Source organism: Phyllostomus hastatus, unplaced genomic scaffold, assembly GCF_019186645.2.
Source record: "Phyllostomus hastatus isolate PE091 unplaced genomic scaffold, TTU_PhHast_1.1 phas_contig_5, whole genome shotgun sequence".
Classification (NCBI taxonomy): Eukaryota; Metazoa; Chordata; class Mammalia; order Chiroptera; family Phyllostomidae; genus Phyllostomus; species Phyllostomus hastatus.
Window position 1 is genome coordinate 985,575 of NW_025333897.1, and position 23,600 is coordinate 1,009,174.

A 23,600-nucleotide genomic window follows, 5' to 3' on the forward strand; every position below is an offset into this window, starting at 1 on the left:
GTCTGTATTCTTCTTTGTGTCTGGGCTAAGGCAAGGGTGAGGTAATAACCTCTAACATTTATTGACCACAGACTGTGTACCTAGCACAGGTCTAAGCCTTTAACATGTATTAAGTCATTTAATCCTCATAACAAGATGGGCATTTCCATTATCCCCATTTTACAGCTGATAAAACTGAGGCTCCAGGAAGTCATCACTGGAAGAGGTGGGTTTCAGACTATGAACTTTACCATTTTATAGGTCTAGAAATAGACCAGTTAGGTCTGGTAACAGGCCTCTAGAAAACTGCCAGGAAGGTTCTCAGCCAGCTTTCCCTGCTGTGCCTGTCTGTCACAGAAGTGGTGGTGGCAGAGGTGCCCCAGGCCACTTTTTCATAATGAAATCTAGTCCTTACCTGTGTGTCTTGAGGGCTGTTGGGGACAAAAGAGAGCTTTCAGAATGAGCCAGGAATAAAAGCTCAAAGCTGGAGGCTGGATGGAGCCTCTCCAAGGAGCACTGGGAGGCAGCTCTCCAGGAAAATGGTGACAGGAGGGGGGACTCTAGCAACTTTTAACAAAATTCCAGGTCTGAAATCTCAAACTGGGTAGGAAAGAATGCTTTTCTTCTAGAAGAAATCCAGGCCCCAGCGATCTTGAGGCCACCTGCCTGCTTGTGTGACAGGGCCGCCTGGCCTGAGTGCTGGGTGTCTCTCGCTGCCCGCCGCCCCCGCGGTCCAGCCGCATTCCTGGCCCCGCTGGGAGGGGCCGCACACTCAGAGGCCTGGCACGGGACCCAGGCGGCGTCCTTCCTGGCGGCCATTGGGGGCAGGGCAGTGCTCGAGGTGCGGGAGGGAGGGGCAGGGGGAGGAGCAGAAGGCCTGACTGTGACTTAAGGGGCCTGCTGGGCCTCGAGAGGGTGAAACGCCAGCAAAGGGAAACCAGCATCGCCGAGCACCAGCGTAGGTTCTCTGGCTGGTAGCTTCTGGAAGGCTGAAGCGGGGAGGCAACTGGGGGAGACTGGCAGCTTGAGGCCGGGAAGGGGCGGGCAGAATGGAGCTTCCTGGAGCAGCAGAGGAAGTCGTGCCCATTTCTGGAAGTGGATGAGGCGACCTGGGAGGGGACTGGAAATGGTGCGAAGGGAGCTGGTGCCCAGGTTGAAGGGCTTCCGGGTGTCTGACTCCTACCCCTGCGCAACGGGACTCAGACTCAGTTTCGACCCAGACCCAGGCCTTGGGACTTTAGACAGAGCTCAGCAATGCCCCCTGGTGCCCAGTCTGGGCGTCTGTGATGGCACTGCCTTGGATTTTCTGGAGATCAGTCCAGTGGTTCAGGAGTGCCTCCCCCCCACCCCACCCCAGCAATGCCCTCTGTTTATAAAACCCCAGGGACCTGTTCCTGACATCTCCTGGTCTGGTGCCAACCTGGAGAATAATCTCTGATACCTACTGATGTAGACAGCCAACCCATCTGTCAGTGATTCTCCCATCTGCCCCAGTGTCTGCCTGGCCAGTGATGTCCCTCTCCCCAGAGCCTCTGGGTACAGTTACAGAGGTTGTGCCCTGCATATATAGGCTCCATATTTAAGGGACTAACACAAATGTCTCGGGCACCATGTATTTATATATTTGCTATGATAGTTTCCCAGCAGATGGAGATCAAGCACCTTGGGGAAGGGGCATGTCTTTTGTAGAAAAGCACCATGTGGGTTAGATCAGCCCTGGTCCCATTACCCTGGTGCCCTAGGGTTTATGAACAGCTCAGGCCTGAGGACCCACCCCACACTTCCCAAGTCTGACCTCCGGATGATTGTCCAGACTCCCTGGCTCTGGTGTGCCCCTCCGCCCTCAGGCTCAACCCTGGGAGGCCACACTACCCCAGCCAGCAGATTCCAGGGCCCACACCATTCCTTGCCGAGCCACCGGCCCTGGCGCTGCTGCTGCCTTTCACAGAGCCTCTGTGTGTTCCCACAGCACTGTCCAGGCCAGGTCCCCTCCAGGGGCATCTACAGTGACCCCCACCATACATGCATTTCTTCCCTGTCCTTGGCTGTCTTCTCCCTTCCTTCCTCCTTACCCCTCTTCTTTCCTTCTCTCATTCAGCGAAGATTTATGAGTACCTACTTAGGTGCCTGGCACTGCCTGACCACATCACTCCCCTGCTACAGGCCCTCAGCCTTTATCCCAGTCCTCTGGGGTCTGAAGTGACCCTAGGCAAAGTGTTTAACTTTTCTGGGTCTTAGGTTCCTCAGCTCTAAGCTGGGACAGTTACAGTGCCTACCTCAAAGGGCTGTTGTTCTGAGGGAAGAGTGTTCTAGGAAGAGGGAACAGCATGAGCAAGAATTTGCAGGTTAGCTACCTTACCACCTTTTCAGGGACCTGTATGCTGCTGAGTTTGATGGGAATGGGGCGGGGGTAAGAGGTAAGTAAGATCAGTGATGGGCAGAGGGATGGGCAGGGACCAAGGTGTTTGATGAGGGACTTCACCCTGAAGGCATTAGGGTAAAGGTATCTGGAAGTAAAGGGATCTCTCTGGCTGCCATGTGGACATGGTGGTGAGATGAGATTGGAGGCCAGGACCCAAGAAGGGAGGCCTGGAGCAGCCTGGGGACAGGAGCCACTGGAGAGACACTGGAGAGGACAGGCTGCGGGACTGATAAGCTGTGACTGAGGAGGAGCCTAGGATGAGACTTAGGGCTCTAGCCAGGGGACTGAGGGATGGTGGGGCCACCCTGAAATGACGAGCAGAAGGAGAAGCAGGGCTGAGGATGACACCAAGGCCAGAGAGGGACATAGTGAGTGCAAGGCATCCAAGCAGCTGAGCCTGAGATTGGAGCTCAGGTGAGAGGGCCAGGGCAGGAGCAGGCAATAAGGACAGAGGTGAGGGAGAAAACAGTTTCCTTTGGCTGTACTGGGTGGGACCTGGCTCATGCTCAACTCAGACTGGGTGGGGAAAGGGTGGTCCCTGAGCAGAATCTTCCACCTCCTTCCCCAGTGCTACAGGATGTCCTGTGTTTACTGAAGTGGCCTTGGCCAGAACCGGGACACTGGTGCCAACCCCTAAACTTAACTTCCCGTGGCCACACCCTCTTGGTCAAGGGAAAGCAAGAGACACAGAGAAAGAAATAGACACAGAAGGAATGAGCATAGATACAGAGAGGACAGAGCCAAGGAAGGAAAACAGAGATGAAGGGAGAAAGAGAGACACAGAGGGGCATGCAGAGAGACATAGCATTCATGACAAAAACCACTGTAAACTAGGGAAAGAAGCGTCCTTCACCTGCTAAAGGGCAGCTACATAAAACCGACAGCTAACAGCCTACTTAATGGTAAAAGACTGAATGCTTGGTACACTGAGATGGGAAGATGCAAGATTATCTGCCCTCTGAGACCCAGAGAGAAACAAGAGAGCACACACCAGAGTCCTTTGTCCTCAACTCTGCTTGTCCTGCAGTCAGACTCTTTCCACCCTGAACTCTTAAAACTCAGCTTTGACTTTGTCCCTCCTGTAGGTACCCAGGGCTCTCAGGACAAAGTTTCAGCCCCTCCTCATGGCCTGCTGAACATGGACTGACCTCTCAGCTTCCCCTCACGCTCTCACATTCACCAGTTTCCCCAAAGAGCCCTTTGCACACAGGCTGTTCCCTCTACCTGAAACCCACTCTCATTTATCTACTACCTGCAGCCTTACATGAATTCTGATGTATGCCTTAGATGCCAGCTCAAATGTCACTTCCTCCAGGAAGCCCTCCCTGCTTTTTCTGATAGTACTGGAGTACCAAGCCCCTTGTGTAGGTCTGAATCTGTCTTTCATATTGCTTAGCTCAGAGTGTAATAATATAATCACTCAAAAATGATTCTGTTGATTAGTTCTTCAATGTCTGCCCCTTTCAACTGTGAGTCTTGCGAGGGCACAGTCACTGCTGTGTTCCCACCGCCGCTTGGCCCAGAGATGGATACAGAGGAGGTGTCTGCTAATAGCTGTGAATAAATGTATAAATCAGACAGATATGCTAGAGAAGGAGCATGCTTGCCCTAGGGACACGACTATGAACAAGGACACAGTTCTCAGCCCCTGGACATTTCCTATGCATTGCTCTCTCTTTGGATTGGGGTGCTTTGCACAGGCTGTTCCTTCTGCTCATAAAACGGTTCCTCTTCCTCTTCTCTCTCTTAGTTCCTATGATTCATTCAAGTCTCAGCTCACATGTCCCTTCCTCCAGGAAGCCTTCCCTGACCTCCTTTCCTAGGCTGAAGCAAGCATCTTTCCGGGTTCCCCCAACAAGGCCCCGATTGGACTCTCTGCCTATCAGTTCCCATCACAACCCTGGCTATTCTGGGTCTGTCTCCCTGTTGGAATGTGAACTCAGCAAAATCAGGCCCAGCTACCTTGATTATGCAGTGCCCCCAGCACCACTCAGCACGGGGCTGGCCACAACACCAGGTGCTCACTGCCCACTGATACTGGGTGAAGGGCTGCTCTCTTCTTCCCTCTGGTATTTTGCCTGTGTCTGTCCCTCCACCTGAAGCCCCTTCACCATCTTTTTACCTGGCTCCTTCCTTTTGACCCTTCAGTTTGACTTTAGATGACTCCTCCTCCAGGGACCTTCCTGAGCCCGCCCCTCAGCCCCATAGTGAATTTAGATCTGTCAGTGTCCAAAGTGCCCAGCAAAGGGCTTGCCACCAAGGGCTTGTGAATGTTTTTTGAATGAGTATGTGAACAGATGAATATCTGAATGAATCAATGAATGAGAGGGAGAGAGACTGCCATGGGCTGAGGGTCTCCTGAGGCCCACCAGCAGCCCTGACCACACTGTCCCTTCCACCCCTCCTGGGAGGAGGCTTCTGGCTGGGTTCCGGCCACACCCCAACCCTTGCTGGCTGCCAGGCCTGGAAGACTTTTCCCAGAGCTCAGCACATTCCTCCCTTCCCCAGCGGTTGAGAGTGGGCAGGGGGCATTTTGGAGAGAAGAGGGAGGCCCTGAGCATTCTGGGATCCTGCCAACCTGTTCCTGGTCCCTGTGCCCTCAGAAGTAGGCCCTGAACATGCAGTGAAGTCAGGGGGACAATTCCTCAGAGGGACCACTGAGCTGGTGTGAGGGTTGAGGGTACCGACTGAGGAGAGGGCCTGGTGGCCTTGCCTGGTTGGACAATGGGGCAGAAGCTGCTGACATGCATTTTGGGGGTAATCCCTGGCCTCATAGCAGCCCTGGCCCCAGGCCTGGGCTCAGAGAGCTGTGAACTTCTGAGGCAGTGGCTGGGCAGGTGCAAGGGGCATGTGGGGGTACTTATGCTTCCTGTGCCGCCCTCTGGGGCCTGGTGAGTCTGGGAAGGCTGGGGGCCGGGGCCCAGGATATCAGGGTGAGGCCTGATGGCCTTGGGTTGGGAGTTGGGCAGGTCTGGGGTTCAATTTCAGTGCTACCAGCTACCTGCTGTGGGTGATTGTGGGCATCGGTGGGCATCACCCTCTCAGAGGCCACTTGTCTGTGATTATGAAGGGGACAGAGTATTGCAGCATCTTTGGGGTCCAGCAGAACTGGCGTTGAACCCCAGCTCCACCACCTCCTGGCTGCATAGCTAAAAATTGGGTATAACTTTCCCACCTTGCACCCTCGACTCCAGGAGAGCTGTGGGTACCCAGCTTAGTATTTAGCACAAGACAGGTGGCTCCCAAATGGCAACTCCATTAAGCAGAGAAGTGGGACTCACCTGTGCCCAGTCTCACTCGGGCCGAAAGACCCCTGACCAGGGTAGCTGGCCACCTGATCTGTGTGGATAATCATGCAAAAACAGTTCTAAGTAGCATTGACTCATGCCAGGTACTTTTAAAAGTTTTTAACCTCTTTTAATTCATTTAATCTTCACAACAACCTCACAAGGTGAGCACTTTCACTATTTGTTTTAGAAATGAAGAAAATGAGGCCCAGGGAGATGCGGCGACTTGCCCAAGATCACATAGCCAGGAAGTGGCTGAGCTGGGATTTGAACCCAAACTGAGTGGAGAGAGAGTGGAAGGGGTTTATCTGAACCCAAACTGAGCAGAGCCATGCTTGTTTCTGGAAGCTAGGAACTGGTGCTGGTGGGATGTTCAGTTTTTAAGGGGCTGGAGCAACATGCAAATCCCAAGAGGAGGGCTCCTGGTGGCAGTGTCACCCCAGGCAAGCGGCTGAGTCCTGGCTCCCCACCCACTGGCTTGTGAGTGACTGTAGCTGGGAATGGGGATGTTTGTTTCCCCACCACCCACCCCCTGGTGATGTCATGCCTGGGCAGCCAATGACTGGGGTCTCCCCCTCCTCCCCCTCCCCATTCCTTTTCCCCCCCAGCCTGGGGCTGGGGCTGAGCAGACAGACCAGGAGCTCTCGAGGTGTCTGGAGGCCCAGTGGTAAGAGATCAGCCAGCCAGTTCCCTCCCTGGCCAGGCCGTGAGACCCAGGGTCCTGGGAGGTGTTGGGAGGGTGCTTGTGGCTCAGGAGGCAGCATGTTGTAGGAATCGAAGGCACGGACTTTGGAGCCAGACCCTGGCTTCCGATCCCAACATTTCTTTCTGGATGTGCGGCCTCGGGCAAGACACTTCACCCTTTGTGCCTTTACCCTACCATCTCTAAAATGGGCTGCCGTGGGCCACCTCCCATCTGATGGGAGAGCAGATGAGATGCTGCTTGTAAAGAGCTAGGACATGGTGGGGGGGTTAAAGGGGAGCAGGTGTTTTGGTCTTGGAATAGTGTGCTGGGAAGGCAGCGCTGATCCTGCTGGTGTGAGGTCATGTCTAAACTGGATTTTGTTCCTCATCCAAAGTCACCCTTCTGCAGGAAAGAGCGTGGAGCTACTGGTGAGGCTGGATATGAGATACTTTGAGATGCGCAGCCCCCACTTTCTGTCAGAGACTAGTGTGCACTAGTTGAGCACTTACTATATGCTGGGAATAGTCTAAGCACCTGCAGTTGCCTCACAGATCTGCAAAACCACTCTTATTGGCTGCATTCGACAGAGGAGGAAACCGAGGCCTGGAGAGGCGCAGCGCCGTGCCCGGTGTTCCCACCCGAAAAGTGCTGGAGCAGGGTTAACTGAGGCAGCCGGAGGCTGCTGCTGGCACGCCTCTCTAGACGGCCTCCAGTCAAGTCTAGGGGCCTGGAGGGGTCAGGTCAACACCCCCACTCCCACTGCTGAGGGCACTGGATCGCTGGGAGCTAGGGAAGCTGAGGCTCCAAGTGGGGAGAACTTCTAAAAAAGGTTGGCGGTAGCCACAGGGGTAACCGGTCACGCAGGGCAAAGCTGGGGGACTCCTCAGTAGGCCTAGCTCAGCTAAACAGCCCCAGGGCCCCTCACCCCAGCCGCTCTGAAAGCATGAGAGGCATCTTAAATGGCTATCTAGGCTGTACCTTCCCCGGGCAGGTGTTGTGAGGACTTAAGGAGCCAGGGAAGAGAAGGATCTCTGCACATCGTTAAGTGCTCAAGAAATGGGGACTCAGAATTCCAGAAGCTCAGGAATGTGTCTGGCGGCACTAGAGGGCCTGCTCAAGAAACGGCTGTGGGCCTGCAGAGGGTCCAGCCCTGCCATGACTTGCTGTGGGAGCCCCGTTAGATCTTCCTCTAACACAAGTCAGGGATCCCCCCAGGAAACTCCCTGCCCTGTCTCCCCCTGTTTAGTAGGATGGGCAGGGCTGGGAACAGAGAGCTCCCGGAGTGGGGTGAGCTTCCTTCCGAAGCTGCCCCCACCCCACCCCACCCCAGGGGGTGGGGACGTGGCTCAGGAAGGGCACAGCTGGGCTAAATATAACCTGGGCTGGCAGTTGTCCTGGGCAGGGATGAAGGAGGAGGGCAGTCACTTTCCCCCACCCCTGCTGAGCTTCCCGTGCCAGCCTTTGGGTGTGACCTTCATGCCTGGCCTGGAGCAGGGAGCTTGTGGCCCAGGAGAGCCTTTCTTCCATCTCCACTGCCTCCTGCATGGACCAGGCTTCTCCCATCCTCCACTCAGGATGTCATGTTGCACCAGGGACTCAGAGTTAGCTTCAAGTTCAAGTCCCAACTTCATCACTGTAATATCTTCTCAGCCCTCATTTGCCCACCAGTACAATGGGGCACCATGAAGCCATGGCTATACCTGAGGCCGTGTCTATAATGTGCCTGCCGGCCCAGGGTTTGCACCACAGAGGTCCCTCTAAAAGTGCCCATTCCTGGCACCTTCACAATCCTCCTTTCCCGCCCCTGCCCAGGCCCATTCCTGCCCCAGGTGCTTGGCTCCTTGGGCCTCCTCCAGCACTCAGAGCCACCAGTGCAAGTTAAGGTGCAGAGTTGGGGGTCAAGGGCACATATCCTAGCTGTGTGACCCCAGACAGGTCACTTCCCCTCTCTGAGCCTGTTTCCAACCCTAAAATAGCTGCCACATCCAGGGCGATTATGAGGTCTGAGGGTGCCAGCACAGAGCCCAGTTCAGAGCACATGGCCAGATGTGGAAGCCAACCCTACTTGGGATGAGAGGCTCAAAGGGGAGGCTGGGGAAGGACACAGAGACCACGATTCCTAGAAGAGCCAGACAGGAGCCCTCTGACATGGTGAAGGGCCAGCCAGTGGAGTGGGTACAACTGCAACATTGAGGGGGTCCCTATGTCCTCTCTCCTGGCCAGTGGTGGGCTATGAAGGACCATTGTGCAGCTGGGGGTGGGTGGGCAGGAGCGGAATGTGACTGGGCACAGCAGACGGGCCATTGTCTGAGGGAATGTGCCGCGTGAGGCCTGACCTTTCCCTTGGGAGTGGGGTTGGCATGTTGGCATGCCAGGTGGGGGCTGGGAAGGCAAGGCCAGAGTGGGGAGGCTGGGCGTAGGGACACAATATCCATCCCCTTGCCGAGAAGCCTATATGCTAATCCAGCTCTGCCTCCTTGCTGTGCTGTGTGACCTACAGCAAGGTTCTTGGTCTCTGAGGGGCTAGGGTTTTCTGCAGTGAGGTAGAAAGCAGAGGTCTTAGTATTAAGACTAGCAAAGAGTGACCATTCAATACTCATTAGTTATTATCAGTATAAGAAGCTGGTGCTTTCAGACAAGTTCAAGTCTGTAACTCAGCCTCAGATATTTTCTTTGTAATGGGCTCAATAATTGTATTGACCTCATAAGGATGTTCTGAGGTCCGCGTGCTATATAACCCCTGTGGGGCATTTTGCAGGACCACGGAAGTTCTTATAATAACAGCAAATGCTTCTGAAGTGACTTCCATATGCCTGACACTTTATTTAAAAAAAACAAAACACTTTGTGTCTGGGCCAGCATGGCTCAGTGGATTGAGCACCAGCCTGTGAACCAAAGGGCTGCCAGTTCGATTCCCAGTCAGGGCACATGCCTGGGTTGTGGGCCAGGTCCCCAGTGTGGGGTGTGCGAGAGGCAACCACACACTGATGTTTCTCTGTCTTTCTTTCTCTCTCCCTTCCCCTCTAAAAATAAATAAATAAAATCTTTAGGGGGAAAAAAAGAAACACATTAAAAAAAAAACCTTATTTATTTTTAGAGAGGGGAAGGGAGGAGAGAAACATTGATCAGTTACCTATTGCACACCCCCAACCATGGACCTGGCCCACAACCCAGGCATGTGCCCTGACTGGGAATTGAACCAGTGACCTTTCAGGTCACAGGCCGGCACTGAATCCACTGGGCCACACTGGCCAGGGCTGCTGGGTACTTTATATTTAGTAACTCATTTGACCCTCCCAACAATGCTGTGAGGGAGGTACTCTCACTCTCTCCATTATTTACAGATGAGGAAACGGAGGTACAGAGAAGTGAGGTGATTTGCCCACAGGGAGTACATGGGACAATCATAATTATTTCATAGTGAATTCGGCTCCCTTAGTCCACTGAAGGGTCTGGCTTAGGGGTTCTGCTGCCGGACAGGCCTAGGAGTCAGTTCTGGCTTTACTGTTTGTTGGCCGACTGTGTCACCTTGGGTAAAGGTCTTCTGAGTCTCAGTTTCCCGAACTGCATTGTGGGGATAGAGTGCTGACCAAGTGCAGCAAGGATCAGGCACTCAGGAAGCGATCAGTGGCGCTAGCTGATAATAATGCTCACGTTATTCTTCTCAGAGTCCCAGACCCAGGAGGCCCAAGGAGCTGGAGGTGACTCTGAGGTGAGCACTGGCTTGTGCCACAGCCCCTCCCTGCCCCTCCCTGGCCTGCCTGGAGCCTCATGCCCTTTTGTCTCCTTAGCAGGCAGCAAGACCCCCGAGGAAGGGTGCGAGTCCCACAGACGACTCTTCAGCACCCCAGGCTGGGCTCCTGTTAGGAGGGGGTGCCTGTGCCCAGGCAGCGGTGAGAGGACAGCTTCCCTCCTTCCCTTCTGATATCACCTCAACCTCTCCCTCTAAGCCCAGCCTACTCACCTCACTGTCTCCTGGCCTCAAGCCTCCATCCCTGTCCCCTGCAGGCTCAGAGGCAGCTGCTCCATGCAGAATTAAAGTTGGTCCTGCAGCAGAAGGGAGAGAGAAAGCAGGAGCCTGGTGCCCAGGTAACTTCCAGCAGCACCATGGAGGTCAGGAGCCGGAGTGCTGAGGTGAGTACCCACGTGTCCTGTCCTCCAACGGGCACTTGTGAGGCCTGAGTCAGGGGTACAGACTAGGGCAGTGAGGAGACACTTCCTGGCTTCTCTGTGCCTCAGTCTCCCCATGTGAGAAGTGGAGATAGCAACAGGGCCTATTTAATGGGTCAATGTGAGGGAAAAAAATGGACATATGTAAAGTGCTTAGCACAGTGCCTGGCGCAGACTAAGATTCAAAGCAGCTAATTTATTGAAGCAGAATGGAGTTATATTACTAATGAGCTAAAGAAAATTGAGCAGAAACCCATCATCGGAAGCAGCAGGATGGTGTAAGGGTTGAGGACATGGGCTTTGGACCCAGGGGCTTAAATTCCAACCCTACCACTTCAGATGTGCAGCCCTGAACAGGCGACCTGATCTGTCTAACCTCAGTTTCTCCATTGGTAAAATGGGGCACGATCCCCACTTCTGAGGGGTGCTGAGGACTCACATGAGGTATTTGCACAGGGCCTGGTGCCTAGGAAGCCTCCCTGACTGTGGGCTGCTGTCACTGTTAAGGAGATAAAGCACTGGCATTGACTGCACTCTGCTGGATGCCAGGTACTGAGGGGGTCTACTTTCACAGGAGCCAAGCTGGCTGCGAGGTGGCAGGTAGGGGTGTAAAGTGCGAGGAGGTCCCTGCCTGCAGTACAGTCTATGGGCGCTGAGGTCACAGACCTGAGGCTGAGGCCCAGTGGCTTAACTTGCTGTGTGGCATGAGGCAAGTCCCTTCACTTCTCTGGACCTTCATGTTCCTGTCTATCACTGTCCAAGCTGTGGGAAGGATGGAATGTGATGCTGCACATAAAATGTGCAGCCCAGGGTGCCCTGCTGCCTCTATCACAACTCTTCTTACCCCTTCTCTGCCAGCCCTCTAGTCTCAGGCCCATTGCTGTGTGGCACCTGCTTGTACCCCCGTCCCAGCCCTGGGCTCAGCTCCAGTTTGTGCCAGCCTAGATGCCTTGCCCAATACAGCATCCTCTTAGGTGCCTGTTGCCTCCGGTCTCAGCTCACAGTCAGAGACTCCTTCTGGTACAACCACATTACCCAACTCTACAGTAGGGAAACAGGCCAAAGAGGGCAAAGCTCTCCCCCTGAGACACAAAGCAGAAGGGGTTCCTAGACAGTAATGGAACTGAGGTCTCTCGCTGCCTCTTCTGGGGAGCCCATATATGAATCGCAGTGCACAGAAAGCCCAGCAGTAGGTCAGCACCCTTGACAGTAAATACCAGGAATACCAAGCCTGCTGGTCCACTGTTCATTACCCATGCACCCCACTTCCACTGGATTCCCTCTCCCACGGGCATTCTGCAGGTCTTGGGGTCATAAGAACCCACAATAGGAAACAGTCTCACACACAGTCAAGCGTTCCAGGCCAGTCCCACCCCCGCCCCTCCATTCCGCACCACTTAAGGATCTGGCTTCTCTTCGTAACCCCATCCTCACCCCTACCCCTGTTCTGCCGTTATTAAAGCCCCTCCCCTTTGCTCCTGAGACTCTGGGTCCCCACCCCACTGCCACAGACAATCTACCCATACCCCTCTCTATGGTCCCTTTCTTTGGTCCCTGTGCTGTGGCCTGTGAGCTCTATCCACTCGTGCTCTCAAACTGAGCTCCACACCCCTTGCCCCAGAACTGGCCACGCCCCGTGGAAAGCACAGCTTCGCCCTCTCTATCTGTCCCCCCTCTCAGTCACAACTCAGGGTCCCTCTAGCTAGCCTCCCCACCCCACCCCTCGTCCCGCCTTGTTCCCAGGGGCTTCGGAAGAACCTCGACCCTGAAAAGCCGTTGAACCCTTCTGCGGGCCCCCTGAGCAAGCTGCCGTGGCGCTTCCTTAAAGGGGATATGCCGGAGTGGGTGGGCCCGCAGGACCTGCCTGAGCCTCGCAGAAGGGCATGTGCCCTAAGGACCGGTTTAACAGACGCTTTTAAGAGCGATGGCGGGCTCTGGGCGAGGTCCGGTCCTAGCGTCCGTGGCGACTTCTCGCCGCCCTCCACAGGAGCTGAGGAGGGCGGAGCTGGTGGAGATCATCGTGGAGACGGAGGCGCAGACTGGGGTCAGCGGTATCAACGTAGCGGGCGGCGGGAAGGAAGGAATCTACATCCGTGAGCTGCGGGAGGACTCGCCCGCTGCTAGGAGCCTCAGCCTGCAAGAAGGTGGGCGGGGCGGGGAGATGGGGCGGGACCTTACGTGGGGGCGGGGTTAGGAATCTGCCCGGATTCCCCAGCGAGGCCGGCGACCTAGAGGGAAGGCCTAGAGGGGAGGCGGAGGGCTTGGGTCCGGGCTTTGTGTGTTGGCCTTGTAGTTGCTCAGAGTGGCCTGTGGAGCTTCATTGTCTCATAGCTGCAGTTTACTGGTTTGTGCTCTTTTTGTGCCTCGGTTTTCTCATCTCTAAAATGGATTCTGGTACTTACCTCATGGGGTTATTATGTGGATTAAATGAGTCAGCATTTGAAAACACTTAGCGCAGCTAAACGGCACATAGTAAGCACTATGTAAGTGCTAGTTATTGTTTTTGTTGTTTGGGCTGGAGAAAAGAGGTTGAGTTAACAACTTGGAGGGGGCGGAAAAAGTAGCTTAGTAAGGGATGTCTTAGGTAACATGGATAAGACTGATGTGATTCAGTCATGCAGCATCTATTACTAAGGGCCTTCTATTTATTGTACGTTCTTGAGCTACTGCAACGAACAGAACAGATAATATACTCTGTACTTATGGAGTTTATATTCTAGTGGGGCAAAAATATGTAAAATATATAGTAAGATAGAAGGCAATATGTGCTATGGATGCTGGAGAAGCTGATTTTTTTAGAGACAAGAGGGAAGAGAGAGAGTGAAACATCAATTTGTTGTTCCACTTATTTATGCATTTATTGGTTGACTCTCCTGAGTGGGGATTGAACCTGTAACCTTGACATGTATGGTCGACACTCTAACCAACTGACCTACCTGACCAGGACAGGGGAGCTGAATTTTAATTTTTTAATTTTTTTACTTATTTTTAGAGAGAGGGGAAAGGAAGGAGAAAGAGAGGAAGAGAAACATCATGTGTGGTTGCCTTTCACATGACCCTCACTAGGGACCTGGCATGCAACCCAGGCATGTGCCCTGACTGGGAATTGAACTGGTGACCCTTTGGTTCACAGCCCACGCTCAATCCACTGAGCTACACCAGCCAGGGCCTGAGTTTTTAAATAGGGTGAGTCAAGAAGGGAGGAAAGGCCTGAAGGAAGTAAGAGGAGAAGCTATGTGGCCATCTGGGAGAGGATTCCAGTGCAAACACCCCAAGGGGGGAGTGTACCTGGCTTGTTGGAGGGACATCAAGGAAGCCAGTGTGGATGGAAGAGTCAGTGAAGAGGAGAGTAAGAGATGAGACCAGAGAGGCAAGAGGGATGTTTTTGGAAGACTTTGTAGGCCATGGTGAGGACTTTGGCTTTTAATCTGGGACAGTTGTGAGTGGAGGAATATTAACCATGTTGAACTAGTGTATTAGCAGCAGACTGCAGGGAGGGTAAGGAGGAGGGAGACCAACAAAGAGGCTACTGTGATTATTCAGGTAAGAGGTGGTAATGCTTGGGCCAAAGCAATGCCATTGGAGGTGAAGAGAAGAGTTTGGTTTCTGGATTTATTTTGAAGAAGGAACCTTCAGGCCTGGATGGATATAGGGTGTGATGGAAAGAGAGGAGTCAAGGAGGATGGTAGTCTCACAAATGGAGAATACTGGGGCTGGAGCTTGCCTGGAGGAAGACCAGGAGAACAGTTTGGATTTGTTAAATGAGGAGTGTCTGTTGGACATCAAGATGGAGATGTGCAAGGGCAGTTGAATATATAAGTCTAGGATGGAGGAGAGAGTGCTGGGCTAGAGAGATACACTTGGGAGTTGTCAGCATATTTATGAACTATAAACTCCTAAGTCTGGCCCTGGCTGGTATGGCTCAGTGGATTGAGCATTGGCTTGTGAACCAAAGGGTCGCTGGTTCGATTCCTGGTCAGGGTACAAGCCTAGGTGTCAGGCCAGGTCCTCAGTTGGGGGCGTGTGAGAAGCAACTATTTGATGTTTCTCTCCCTCTCTTTCTCCCTCCCCTCCCCTCTCTCTAAAAAAAAAATAAAATAAAATCTTTTATAAATAAAAATAAACTCCTAACTCTGGATGAGCTTCTCAAAAGGGTGAGTCGAGCACATGGGTGGAGAAGACAAGGGGTCTGAGGCCTGAGCTCTGGGTCAGTGTGTCTTTAAGAGGTCAGGAGGATAAGGAGGAACCATCTCAGCAGGTTCCAGAGCATGTGGCACTCTGGAAGCCAAGCCGACCAAGTAGATGAAAGAGAGCGTGAAATTTGGCCACAGGCTGAGGAGACAAAGTGTAGGACTTGACCATTGGGCTTAGCTACATAGATGTCGCTGCATGGGACCTGAAAGGAGCAGTTCAGGGTTTTGGGGTGGGATGTCAGAAGTGTGATGGGAGAAGTAGAAGTAATGCAGCTGGACAACTCAATGCATTTTGCCATTAAGGTGAAGAGATAAATAGGGTGGGATCTCTAGGTGGAGTGATATCAAGGCAACCCTTCGTACATAAGAAGCAATGATACGTTGTATGCTGATGGGAATAATGTGTTAGAGGGACAAACCAGTGGTGTGGGGAAAGGGGAGAATTGCTGGAGGAATTGACCTGAGCCAGGATTAGGACGTTTGTCTCTACGAACAGGTAGAGAGAGAGTCATGGGGTGAAAGCTTCTGGAAGTTCTGTTTCTTCAATAAAGGAAGCAAAGTCTGAATAGCTTCTCCTGTCAGCTGCCCATTCCCTTTTTTGACCTGTGCCCCCTTCCCTAAGCTGCCAGGACTGAGGGACAGGAGTGGTGGAGGGGAGAAGGGAGGAGAACAGGGGAGAAAGGCTCTATGGGACAGGTTGGGGACAGGTTGGGGACAGAGTGATGTCGGCAGTGCTGAGGAGCCGATGGAGAGGACACCGGGGGACAGAAGTTGGGTAGACACTAGCAGGAAGAATTTGCAAGGACATGTGTAAGGTGGCTGCCTAGAGGGGACCTGAGCCTGCAGGGGAAAGAAGCGTGCCAGCAAGGGTTTTAAGGGACACCGGTGGAGGAGAGAGTTCTCTGCTGGCATTTTGTGGGTCGTTGGTGCCAGACTTGAGTGAGGGGTGGGGTTCTGTCTTCCACGGACACCCAGTCCAGATCCCTGGTCTTGGCTCCCCAGCACTTCGCCTGGTGACCAACCCTTGTCCCACCTCTACCCGTGGACACTTCATTCTTCCTCCCCTTCTCCTGCCTGGGCTAGCTCCTCCCCAGACAGCCATGTCCTCTAAATGCTAGGGGCCTGGACCCTGAGCCCTGTAGACAGATGTCCCACAAACGGGGCATGGGAGAGGGGCTGGGGGACCCCATGATTCAGCCATGGGTTCCAATGCCCAGCCCTCTCCCCAGAACACTTTCCTGACAGTCCCATGTCCCCACCCTTCACAGCTCTGTATACATTTTTAAACTTGGCAAAAGATGAAGAGACTATTGTAAATATAAAGTGTAACTGTGGTTTTTCTTTTTGGTTAGGGTCTGAAATGTGAGGATGGGGGAGGGGAGGGGAACGATGACAAGCGTGGCCTGAATGGGTATGGATTTGTTCAGTGGGGAAGGCGGAGCTAAGGCCAGAGCAGGGCTTCCTTAAGTGTTTCAGCTTCAAACTGGGAAGAACTGTGTGTTTTAATCCTGTGCTTGGGGATAAGCGGGGACAAAATCTGGGGCGTGGTCTCCCTGTGCTGGCTCCTGGAAGTGGGAAGAACCAGGCCTGGGTGGAGCCGGGAGGTGCGCTTGCCCCGCCCCCTCATCTGGACCTCGCTTGCAGGGGACCAGCTGCTCAGCGCCCGCGTGTTCTTTGAGAACTTCAAGTACGAGGACGCATTACGTCTGCTGCAATGCGCCGAGCCTTACAAGGTCTCCTTCTGTCTGAAGCGCACTGTGCCCACCGGGGACCTGGCGCTGAGGCCTGGGACCGTGTCTGGCTACGAGATCAAGGGCCCGCGGGCCAAGGTGGCCAAGCTGGTACGCGTGCTTAGCCCGGCCCTGGCGCCGGACTGCCCCAGTGAGCCTGTCACTGCGCCATGAACCCTGTTCCCTTAGCTTCCGACCAGCCCTGCCCTCTGTCTTGTCACTAACTGAACCCTAATCCCAGCCTTTACCTCCTGGTCTGCACCCCTAAACTCCTCCTGGGGAGGGAGACCCACTCATCCCAAACCAGGGACCTCACCCGCTTTGGAGAGGCACTGTCACCTTCAGCTCCAGGTTTACTAGGCGTCCTGAACCAGGGGACTCCAAATTAGGGTGCCAGGTTCAGCCTGATTGCTTCCTACTTATGCTGAGTGACCCTGGACAAGTTTCTGTCCTTCCTTAGGCTTCAGCTTCCCCATCTCTAGAATGAGGGTATTGAGGAAAATCCTGAGTTTCCACTTTCCTTTTGACTGACTGTAAGATTCCAAATGAATGTTCCTGCCTTCAGGGGCAGTGTGGTGAAATGACAGGCAGGAGTGGGGATGGTGTTTTGGGGACCAGATGTTCAATTCATCACACCCCCAACCCGGTACAATGCCAGGCGGGGCTCCCCTGTCCACCCCAGGCCTCCCACTGTCCCACCGCCTCCTGCCTCTCTCCTCTCTCCCCAGAACATCCAGAGTCTGTCCCCTGTGAAGAAGAAGAAGATGGTGGTGCCTGGGGCCCTGGGGGCCCCTGCAGATCTGGCCCCTGTTGACGTCGAATTCTCCTTCCCCAAGTTCTCCCGTCTGCGTCGGGGCCCCAAAACCGAGGCTGTCAAGGGTCCTGTCCCAGCAGCTCCCACCCGCCGGCGCCTCCAGCTACCTCGGTTGCGAGTCCGAGAAGTGGCCGAAGGGGCCCAGGCAGCCCTGCTGGCAGCTGCTGCTGCTCCCCCGCGGAAGGCCAAAGCAGAAGCTGAGGTGGCAGCAGGGGCCCGTTTCACAGCGCCCCAGGTAGAGCTGGTTGGGCCGAGCCTGCCAAGCATGGAGATGGGTGTTCCCCCAGTCCCAGTCCCCAAGGGACGGGGAGAGGAAGCCCCAGCAGCAGAAGCAGCCACTGGCTTTGCCCTGCACCTGCCAACCTTTGGGCTAGGAGCCCCTGCTGCCCCCGCTGTGGAGCCTGCAGCCGTAGGGATTCAGGTTCCCCAAGTGGAGCTGCCCACCTTGCCCTCATTGCCCACTCTGCCCACACTACCTTGTCTGGAAACCCGAGAAGGGGCTGCAGCGGCACTGACGGTCCCCACCCTGGATGTGGCAGCGCCTACCGTGGGGGTGGACCTGGCCTTACCGGGCGCAGAGGTGGAGGCCCGAGAAGAGGTGCCTGAGGTGGCCTTGAAGATGCCCCGCCTCAGTTTCCCCCGCTTTGGGGCTCGAGCAAAGGAAGTAGCTGAGGTCAAGGCAGCCAAGGGCAGCCCTGAGGCCAGGGTGAAGGGACCTAGGCTCCGAATGCCCACCTTCGGGCTTTCTCTCCTGGAACCCCGGCCCACTGCCCCTGAAGCTGCTGTTGAGAGCAAGCTGAAGCTGCCTACCATCAAGATGCCCTCCTTTGGCATCGGGGTCTCAGCACCTGAGGTCAAGGTGCCCAAGGTCCCTGAAGTCAAGCTCCCAAAAGTGCCCGAGGCAGCCCTTCCAGAAATGCAGCTCCGAGAGATGGTGTTTCCAAAAGTGTCAGAGATGAAACTCCCAAAGGTGCCGGAGGTGGCTGTGCCGGAGGTGCGGCTTCCGGAGGTCCAGCTGCCGAAAGTCTCTGAGATGAAGCTCCCGGAGATGAAGCTCCCAGAGATGAAGCTCCCAGAGATGAAACTCCCTGAGATGAAGCTCCCCGAGATGAAAGTTCCCACAATGAAAGTCTCTGAGATGAAGCTCCCCGAGATGAAAGTTCCCACAGTGAAAGTCCCTGAGGCGAAAGCCCTGAAGGTGCCAGAGATGAAACTCCCTGAAATGAAGCTCACAAAGGTGCCCGAGATGGCTGTGCCTGAGGTGAGGCTCCCAGAGGTGCAGCTGCCGAAAGTCTCTGAGATGAAGCTCCCCAAGGTGCCGGGGATGGCCGTGCCCGATGTACCCCTCCCAGAGGTGCAGCTGCCCAAAGTGTCAGACATGAAGCTTCCCAAGGTGCCTGAGTTGGTCGTGCCCGATGTACCCCTCCTGGAGGTGCAGCTGCCCAAAGTGTCAGACATGAAGCTCCCCAAGGTGCCCGAGGTGGCCGTGCCCGATGTGCCCCTCCCAGAGGTACAGCTGCCCAAAGTGTCAGAGATGAAGCTCCCCAAGGTGCCTGAGTTGGTTGTGCCCGATGTACCCCTCCTAGAGGTGCAGCTGCCAAAAGTGTCAGAAATGAAGCTTCTGAAAGTGCCCGAGATGGCCGTGCCTGATGTGCGACTCCCGGAGGTGCAGCTGCCAAAAGTGTCAGAGATGAAGCTCCCCAAAGTGCCCGAGATGGCTGTGCCCGATGTGCCCCTCCTGGAGGTGCAGCTGCCGAAAGTGTCAGAGATGCGGCTGCCAGAAATGCAGGTGCCAAAGGTCCCAGAGGTGCAGCTTCTGAAGGCACCTGAAGGGAAGCTGCCCAAGGCTCCAGAGGTGCAGCTCAAAGTTGGCAGGGCAGAGAAGGCAGAGGGGACGGAATTTGGCTTCAAGATGCCCAAGATGACCCTGCCCAAGCTGGGGAGGGCAGTGTCCCCACCAAGAGGCAAGCCAGGCGAGGAAAGGGCTGAAGTCTCAGGGAAGCTGGTGACACTCCCCTGTCTGCAGCCAGAGGTGGACCTCGGGGCTCAAGTGGGTGTCCCCTCGCTCACACTGCCCTCAGTGGAGCTGGACCTGCCAAGGGCACTCAGCCTGGAGGGGCAGGTCCCAGAGGCCAAAGTTGGCAAGGTAGACTGGGCAGAAGGCAAGGTGGCAGCCGGGGTCGGGGAAGGGGCCTTCCGGATGCCCTCTGTTGAGCTTGTCACTCCACAGCTGCCCACAGTGGAAGGTGAGGAAGGGCGGGTAGAGGCGATGGAGATGAAAGTCAAACCTACCTCCAAGTTCTCCCTGCCCAAGTTTGGACTCTCGGGGCCAAAGGTGGCCAAGGCAGAGGCTGAGGGGGCCGGGCGAGCCACCAAGCTGAAGGTGTCTAAGTTCACCATCTCACTCCCCAAGGCTCGGGTGGGAACTGAGGCTGAAACTAAAGGGGTGGGGGAGGCAGGCCTGCTGCCCGCCCTCGATCTGTCCATCCCGCAGCTCAGCCTGGATGCCCATCTGCCCACAGGCAAGGCGGAGGTGGCAGGGGCCGATTTCAAGCTCAAGGGGCCCAGGCTGGCCCTGCCCAAGTTTGGGGTCAGAGTCCGGGACACCGAGGCTGGAGAACTGGTGCCAGGGGTAGCTGAGGGGGAGGGCAAGGGCTGGGGTTGGGATGGGAGGGTGAAGATGCCCAAACTGAAGATGCCCTCCTTTGGGCTGGCTCGAGGGAAGGAGGTAGAAATCCAGGGTGCGCGTGTCAGCCCCAGGGAAGAAAAGGCAGAGTTTATGGCCGGCCAGCTTAAGATCCCCGAGGTGGAGCTGGTCACACTGGGGGCCCAGGAGGAAGTGGGGGCTGAAGGGGGGATAGCTGTCAGTGGGGCACGGTTGCCGGGCCTGCACGTGTCCACCACTAGGCAGACAGGCACGGAGGGCCAGGAGGGGGTGCTGAGGATGCCCCTGGGCATCTCCCTGCCCCAGGTGGAGCTGACCGGCTTCAGTGAGACCGGCCTAGGCGCCACCTCAGGGCAGCAGGTCGAGAGCACAGTCCCTTCGGCAGAGGGCACAGCAGGCTACAGGGTCCAGGTGCCTCAGGTGACCTTGTCTCTGCCCGGAACCCAGGTGGCAGGTGGTGAGCTGGTGGTGGGAGAGGGCGTCTTCAAGATGCCTGCTGTGACAGTGCCCCAGCTTGAGCTGGATGTGGGGCTCAACCGAGAGGCACAGGTGGGCGAGGCAGTCACGGGCGAAGGTGGGCTAAAGCTGAAGATGCCCACACTGGGGGCCAGAGCTGGGGCTGGAGTTGAGGGGCCTGGGGACCAGCCCACAGGGGCCCAACGAACCTTCCACCTCTCACTGCCCGACGTGGAGATCGCGCCTCCGGCCATGGGCAGCCACGCTGAGTACCAGATGGTAGAGGGTGAGGGAGACGCGGGACACAAGCTCAAGGTGCGGCTGCCGCGGCTTGGCCTGGTGCGGGCCAAGGAGGGGGTCGAGGAGGGTGACAAGGCCAAGAGCCCGAAGCTCAGACTGCCCCGGGTGGGCTTCAGCCAGAGCGAGGCTGCCACTGGCGAAGGTTCCCCCAGCCCCGAGGAAGAGGAGGAAGAGGAGGGCAGTGGGGAAGGGGCCTCTGGCCGCCGAGGCCGCCTCCGAGTTCGCTTGCCCCGTGTGGGCCTCTCCACTTCCTCCAAGGCCTCTCGGGGGCAGGAGGGCGAGGCAGCCTCCAAGTCCCCCAGTGGGGAGAAGTCCCCCAAGTTCCGCTTCCCCAGGGTGTCCCTGAGCCCCAAGGCTCGGAGCGGGAGTAGGGACCGAGAAGAGGGTGGATTCCGGGTCCGACTGCCCAGCGTGGGGTTCACGGAGACAGGGGCTCCAGGCCCGGCCAGGATGGAGGGGGCTCAGACTGCGGTCATCTGAAGCCCCCGGGCAGAGGGAGACTCTGCTCCTATGTTCCCATCCCCACCCCTTGTTTTGTGTGTGAAGTAACCAGCACTAACCCTCAGAGGGCCGGGAAGGAGGTGACTGATGCTGAGGGGCCGGGAAGCCTCGGGCCGGCTCATTGGCGAGAGTCCCTGTGTGTTGCCAAGCCATGTGAATAAATAATCCGGGGGTACCTTGTGTCCAGTCTCCTCTGTGTATGGGGAGAGTCAGGGAGGGTGCAGAGAACACGGTCCCTGGGGAGGAAGGAGGGGGCCTGGAGCCTGGCCTGAAGGAAGCCTGTGCCGAGACACGGGCCGGCCCTGGACTGCGGAGAGCCGGGGAGGCCTTGGGGCCTGCCCTGGCCCTTCAGGGATCCCAGGGGCCTCTGAGCAGGATCTGGGAAGTTCCCCAGCAGAGCACAGAGGCAGGACCCCTGTCCTGGGGAACCCACTAGTCAGGACAGTCCCAAGGGCTCTAAGAGAACAGACTGATTGCTACCCACCTGCCCTCTGCTGGCCGCTCACCAACAAGGGCACCTCCACGTCCTGGCCGTTCTTTTCTGTCTGGCTGGTTTGACTGCCCCATCCACCCGGCCCCACCCAGGAAGGCCCCTCCTGGCTCTCTCCCGGATCATGGGTTCAGAGCCTCTACTCCAGACATGTGGCTGCCTCTTAAGACTGGGTCCCTGGTGCTCAGCCTTGGCTCTCAGGGACCCAGCCTCACTCCAGCTTTGAACCCCTAAGCACATGGCCAGGCCTTCCAGCGCACCCCCCCATCTCTGCCACATCCCAGACTGGACTGAGAAGACCGGCTGTCCAGTTTCAAATCACCCCCTCATGCCCTCGAATCCACATCTCCACTCTCTTCCCATCGCAGAGGATGAAGGGCCATGCCCTTGAGTTGTCACAGACCCCCACTTACGCCGACAACTCCTCCCTTCAAGCCAGCCCCCTGGGATCACTACCCTGTCACATGTTTCCTCTCTGTTTCCACCAGACCTGGCAGGAATTGTCTTCCCTCATAGCCCATACCCCTGGACCAGACCCCCAGCGTTTGCTGGTTTCCTCCTACCACCGCTAACCTGACCTGTCCAGTGTCCAAAGTGACCCCTCTGTGGTCACGACAAGGGTGGCCTCTGTCTCCCTGGTCCTGACTTCTCAGGACCTCTTTCTCCTTCCTGAACGCTTGCCTCTTCTCTGATCCTCTCCCTTCACGCCCTTCCCAGGCTTCCTCTGCTTCCACACCCACCGCACGCTCCTCTCCCTCTCGGAGGCTTCTACTCCTCACCTCTGGGTGACGACAATTCCTGAATTCTTCCCTGGGTCCATGAGAGGATCCAGTAGCCTCTGCATGCCTCCCTTGGACACCTGGGCACTAGGAGGATGTGTGTGTTGGGGGTGGTGGTGGTGCAGAGGTTGACTCTGGAGCCAGACTTCCCACAGTCAAAGCCTGTCTCTGGCACCCAACTTTAAAAAACATTTGTGCCTTGCCCTGGCTGGTGAGGCTCAGTTGGCTGGAGCATCATTCTGTAACCAAAAGTTTGCAGGTTCTTTTCCCGGTCAGGGCACATGCCTAGGTTGTGGGTTTGATCCCTGGTCCCGGCACATGTGGGAGGCAACCGATCAATGTTTCTCTCTCACATCGATGTTTTTTTCTCTCCCTCTCTCCTCCTCCTTCTCTCTGTAAAAGCAATGAAAAAATGTCCTTGGGCGTGGATAAAAAAAATAAAATAACTTTTGTGTCTTGATTTTCTTATTCATTAAATAAAGCTATTAAAATGTATGCTGTGAGGGTCAGATAAGGCTTCTTTTTTTAAATGTTATTTTGAAATTTATTGATTTTGAGAGAGAGAGAAACATCAATTTGTTGTTCCACTTACGTGTATATAAATACACGCATTCACTGGTTTACTCTCATGTGTGCCCTGACTGGGGTTGATCCCAGAGCCTCCTCGGCACATCAGGACGGCATGCCGACCCACAGAGCCACCCAGCCAGGGCCAGGTAAGGCTTCCAGAGCACTCAGAATGTGTTTAGATGCTTTGGTGTTAAACATCCCAACCTGACCTCAGCATCCTCTCCCCAAAGTGCTCCTGTTCATGTCCCAGTTTCAGTGCCCTCCCACCTTGTCCCAGACAGCTCCCTCTCTTCCCGGCCCTGGTTGGTCAGCCCCTCTGCCTGGCCTCCTAAATGTCTCACCCGCAAGCCTCCTCCCCTTCTCCCTGACCTCTCCCACCTGGGCCCTGCTGCATATCAAGGCCTCCACTCTGGGCCCCTCTCATTCACCCTTCCTCACATAGTAACTTTCTGGCACTCAAATCCGACCCCTCCCTCCCTTGCTCCCCAGTGCCCTCAGAACAATTCCAAACTCCTTAGTTTGGCATTCAAGACCTTTTACAACCTGGATCTGCCTCAGC

General features: G+C 55.6%; 1 protein-coding gene across 4 annotated transcripts; it reads left to right on the plus strand.

Annotated features, from left to right (window-relative positions):
- The first annotated feature begins 5,244 nt into the window (after positions 1–5,244).
- PRX (periaxin) lies at positions 5,245–21,834 on the plus strand. 4 transcript variants are annotated; one of them, XM_045846951.1, is made up of 7 exons: positions 5,245–5,292; positions 10,042–10,085; positions 10,165–10,266; positions 10,382–10,507; positions 12,531–12,687; positions 16,381–16,577; positions 17,195–21,834. In XM_045846951.1, exons 1-7 carry the CDS (start codon positions 5,250–5,252, stop codon positions 21,179–21,181), a joined length of 4,656 nt encoding a protein of 1,551 aa, XP_045702907.1. In that variant the 5' UTR covers positions 5,245–5,249; the 3' UTR covers positions 21,182–21,834. The 4 variants fall into 4 exon arrangements, with proteins under 4 accessions (XP_045702907.1, XP_045702908.1, XP_045702909.1 ...); XM_045846952.1 differs by having other exon boundaries at positions 10,168–10,266; XM_045846953.1 differs by lacking the exon at positions 5,245–5,292 and adding an exon at positions 6,307–6,355.
- Positions 21,835–23,600: the final 1,766 nt, after the last annotated feature.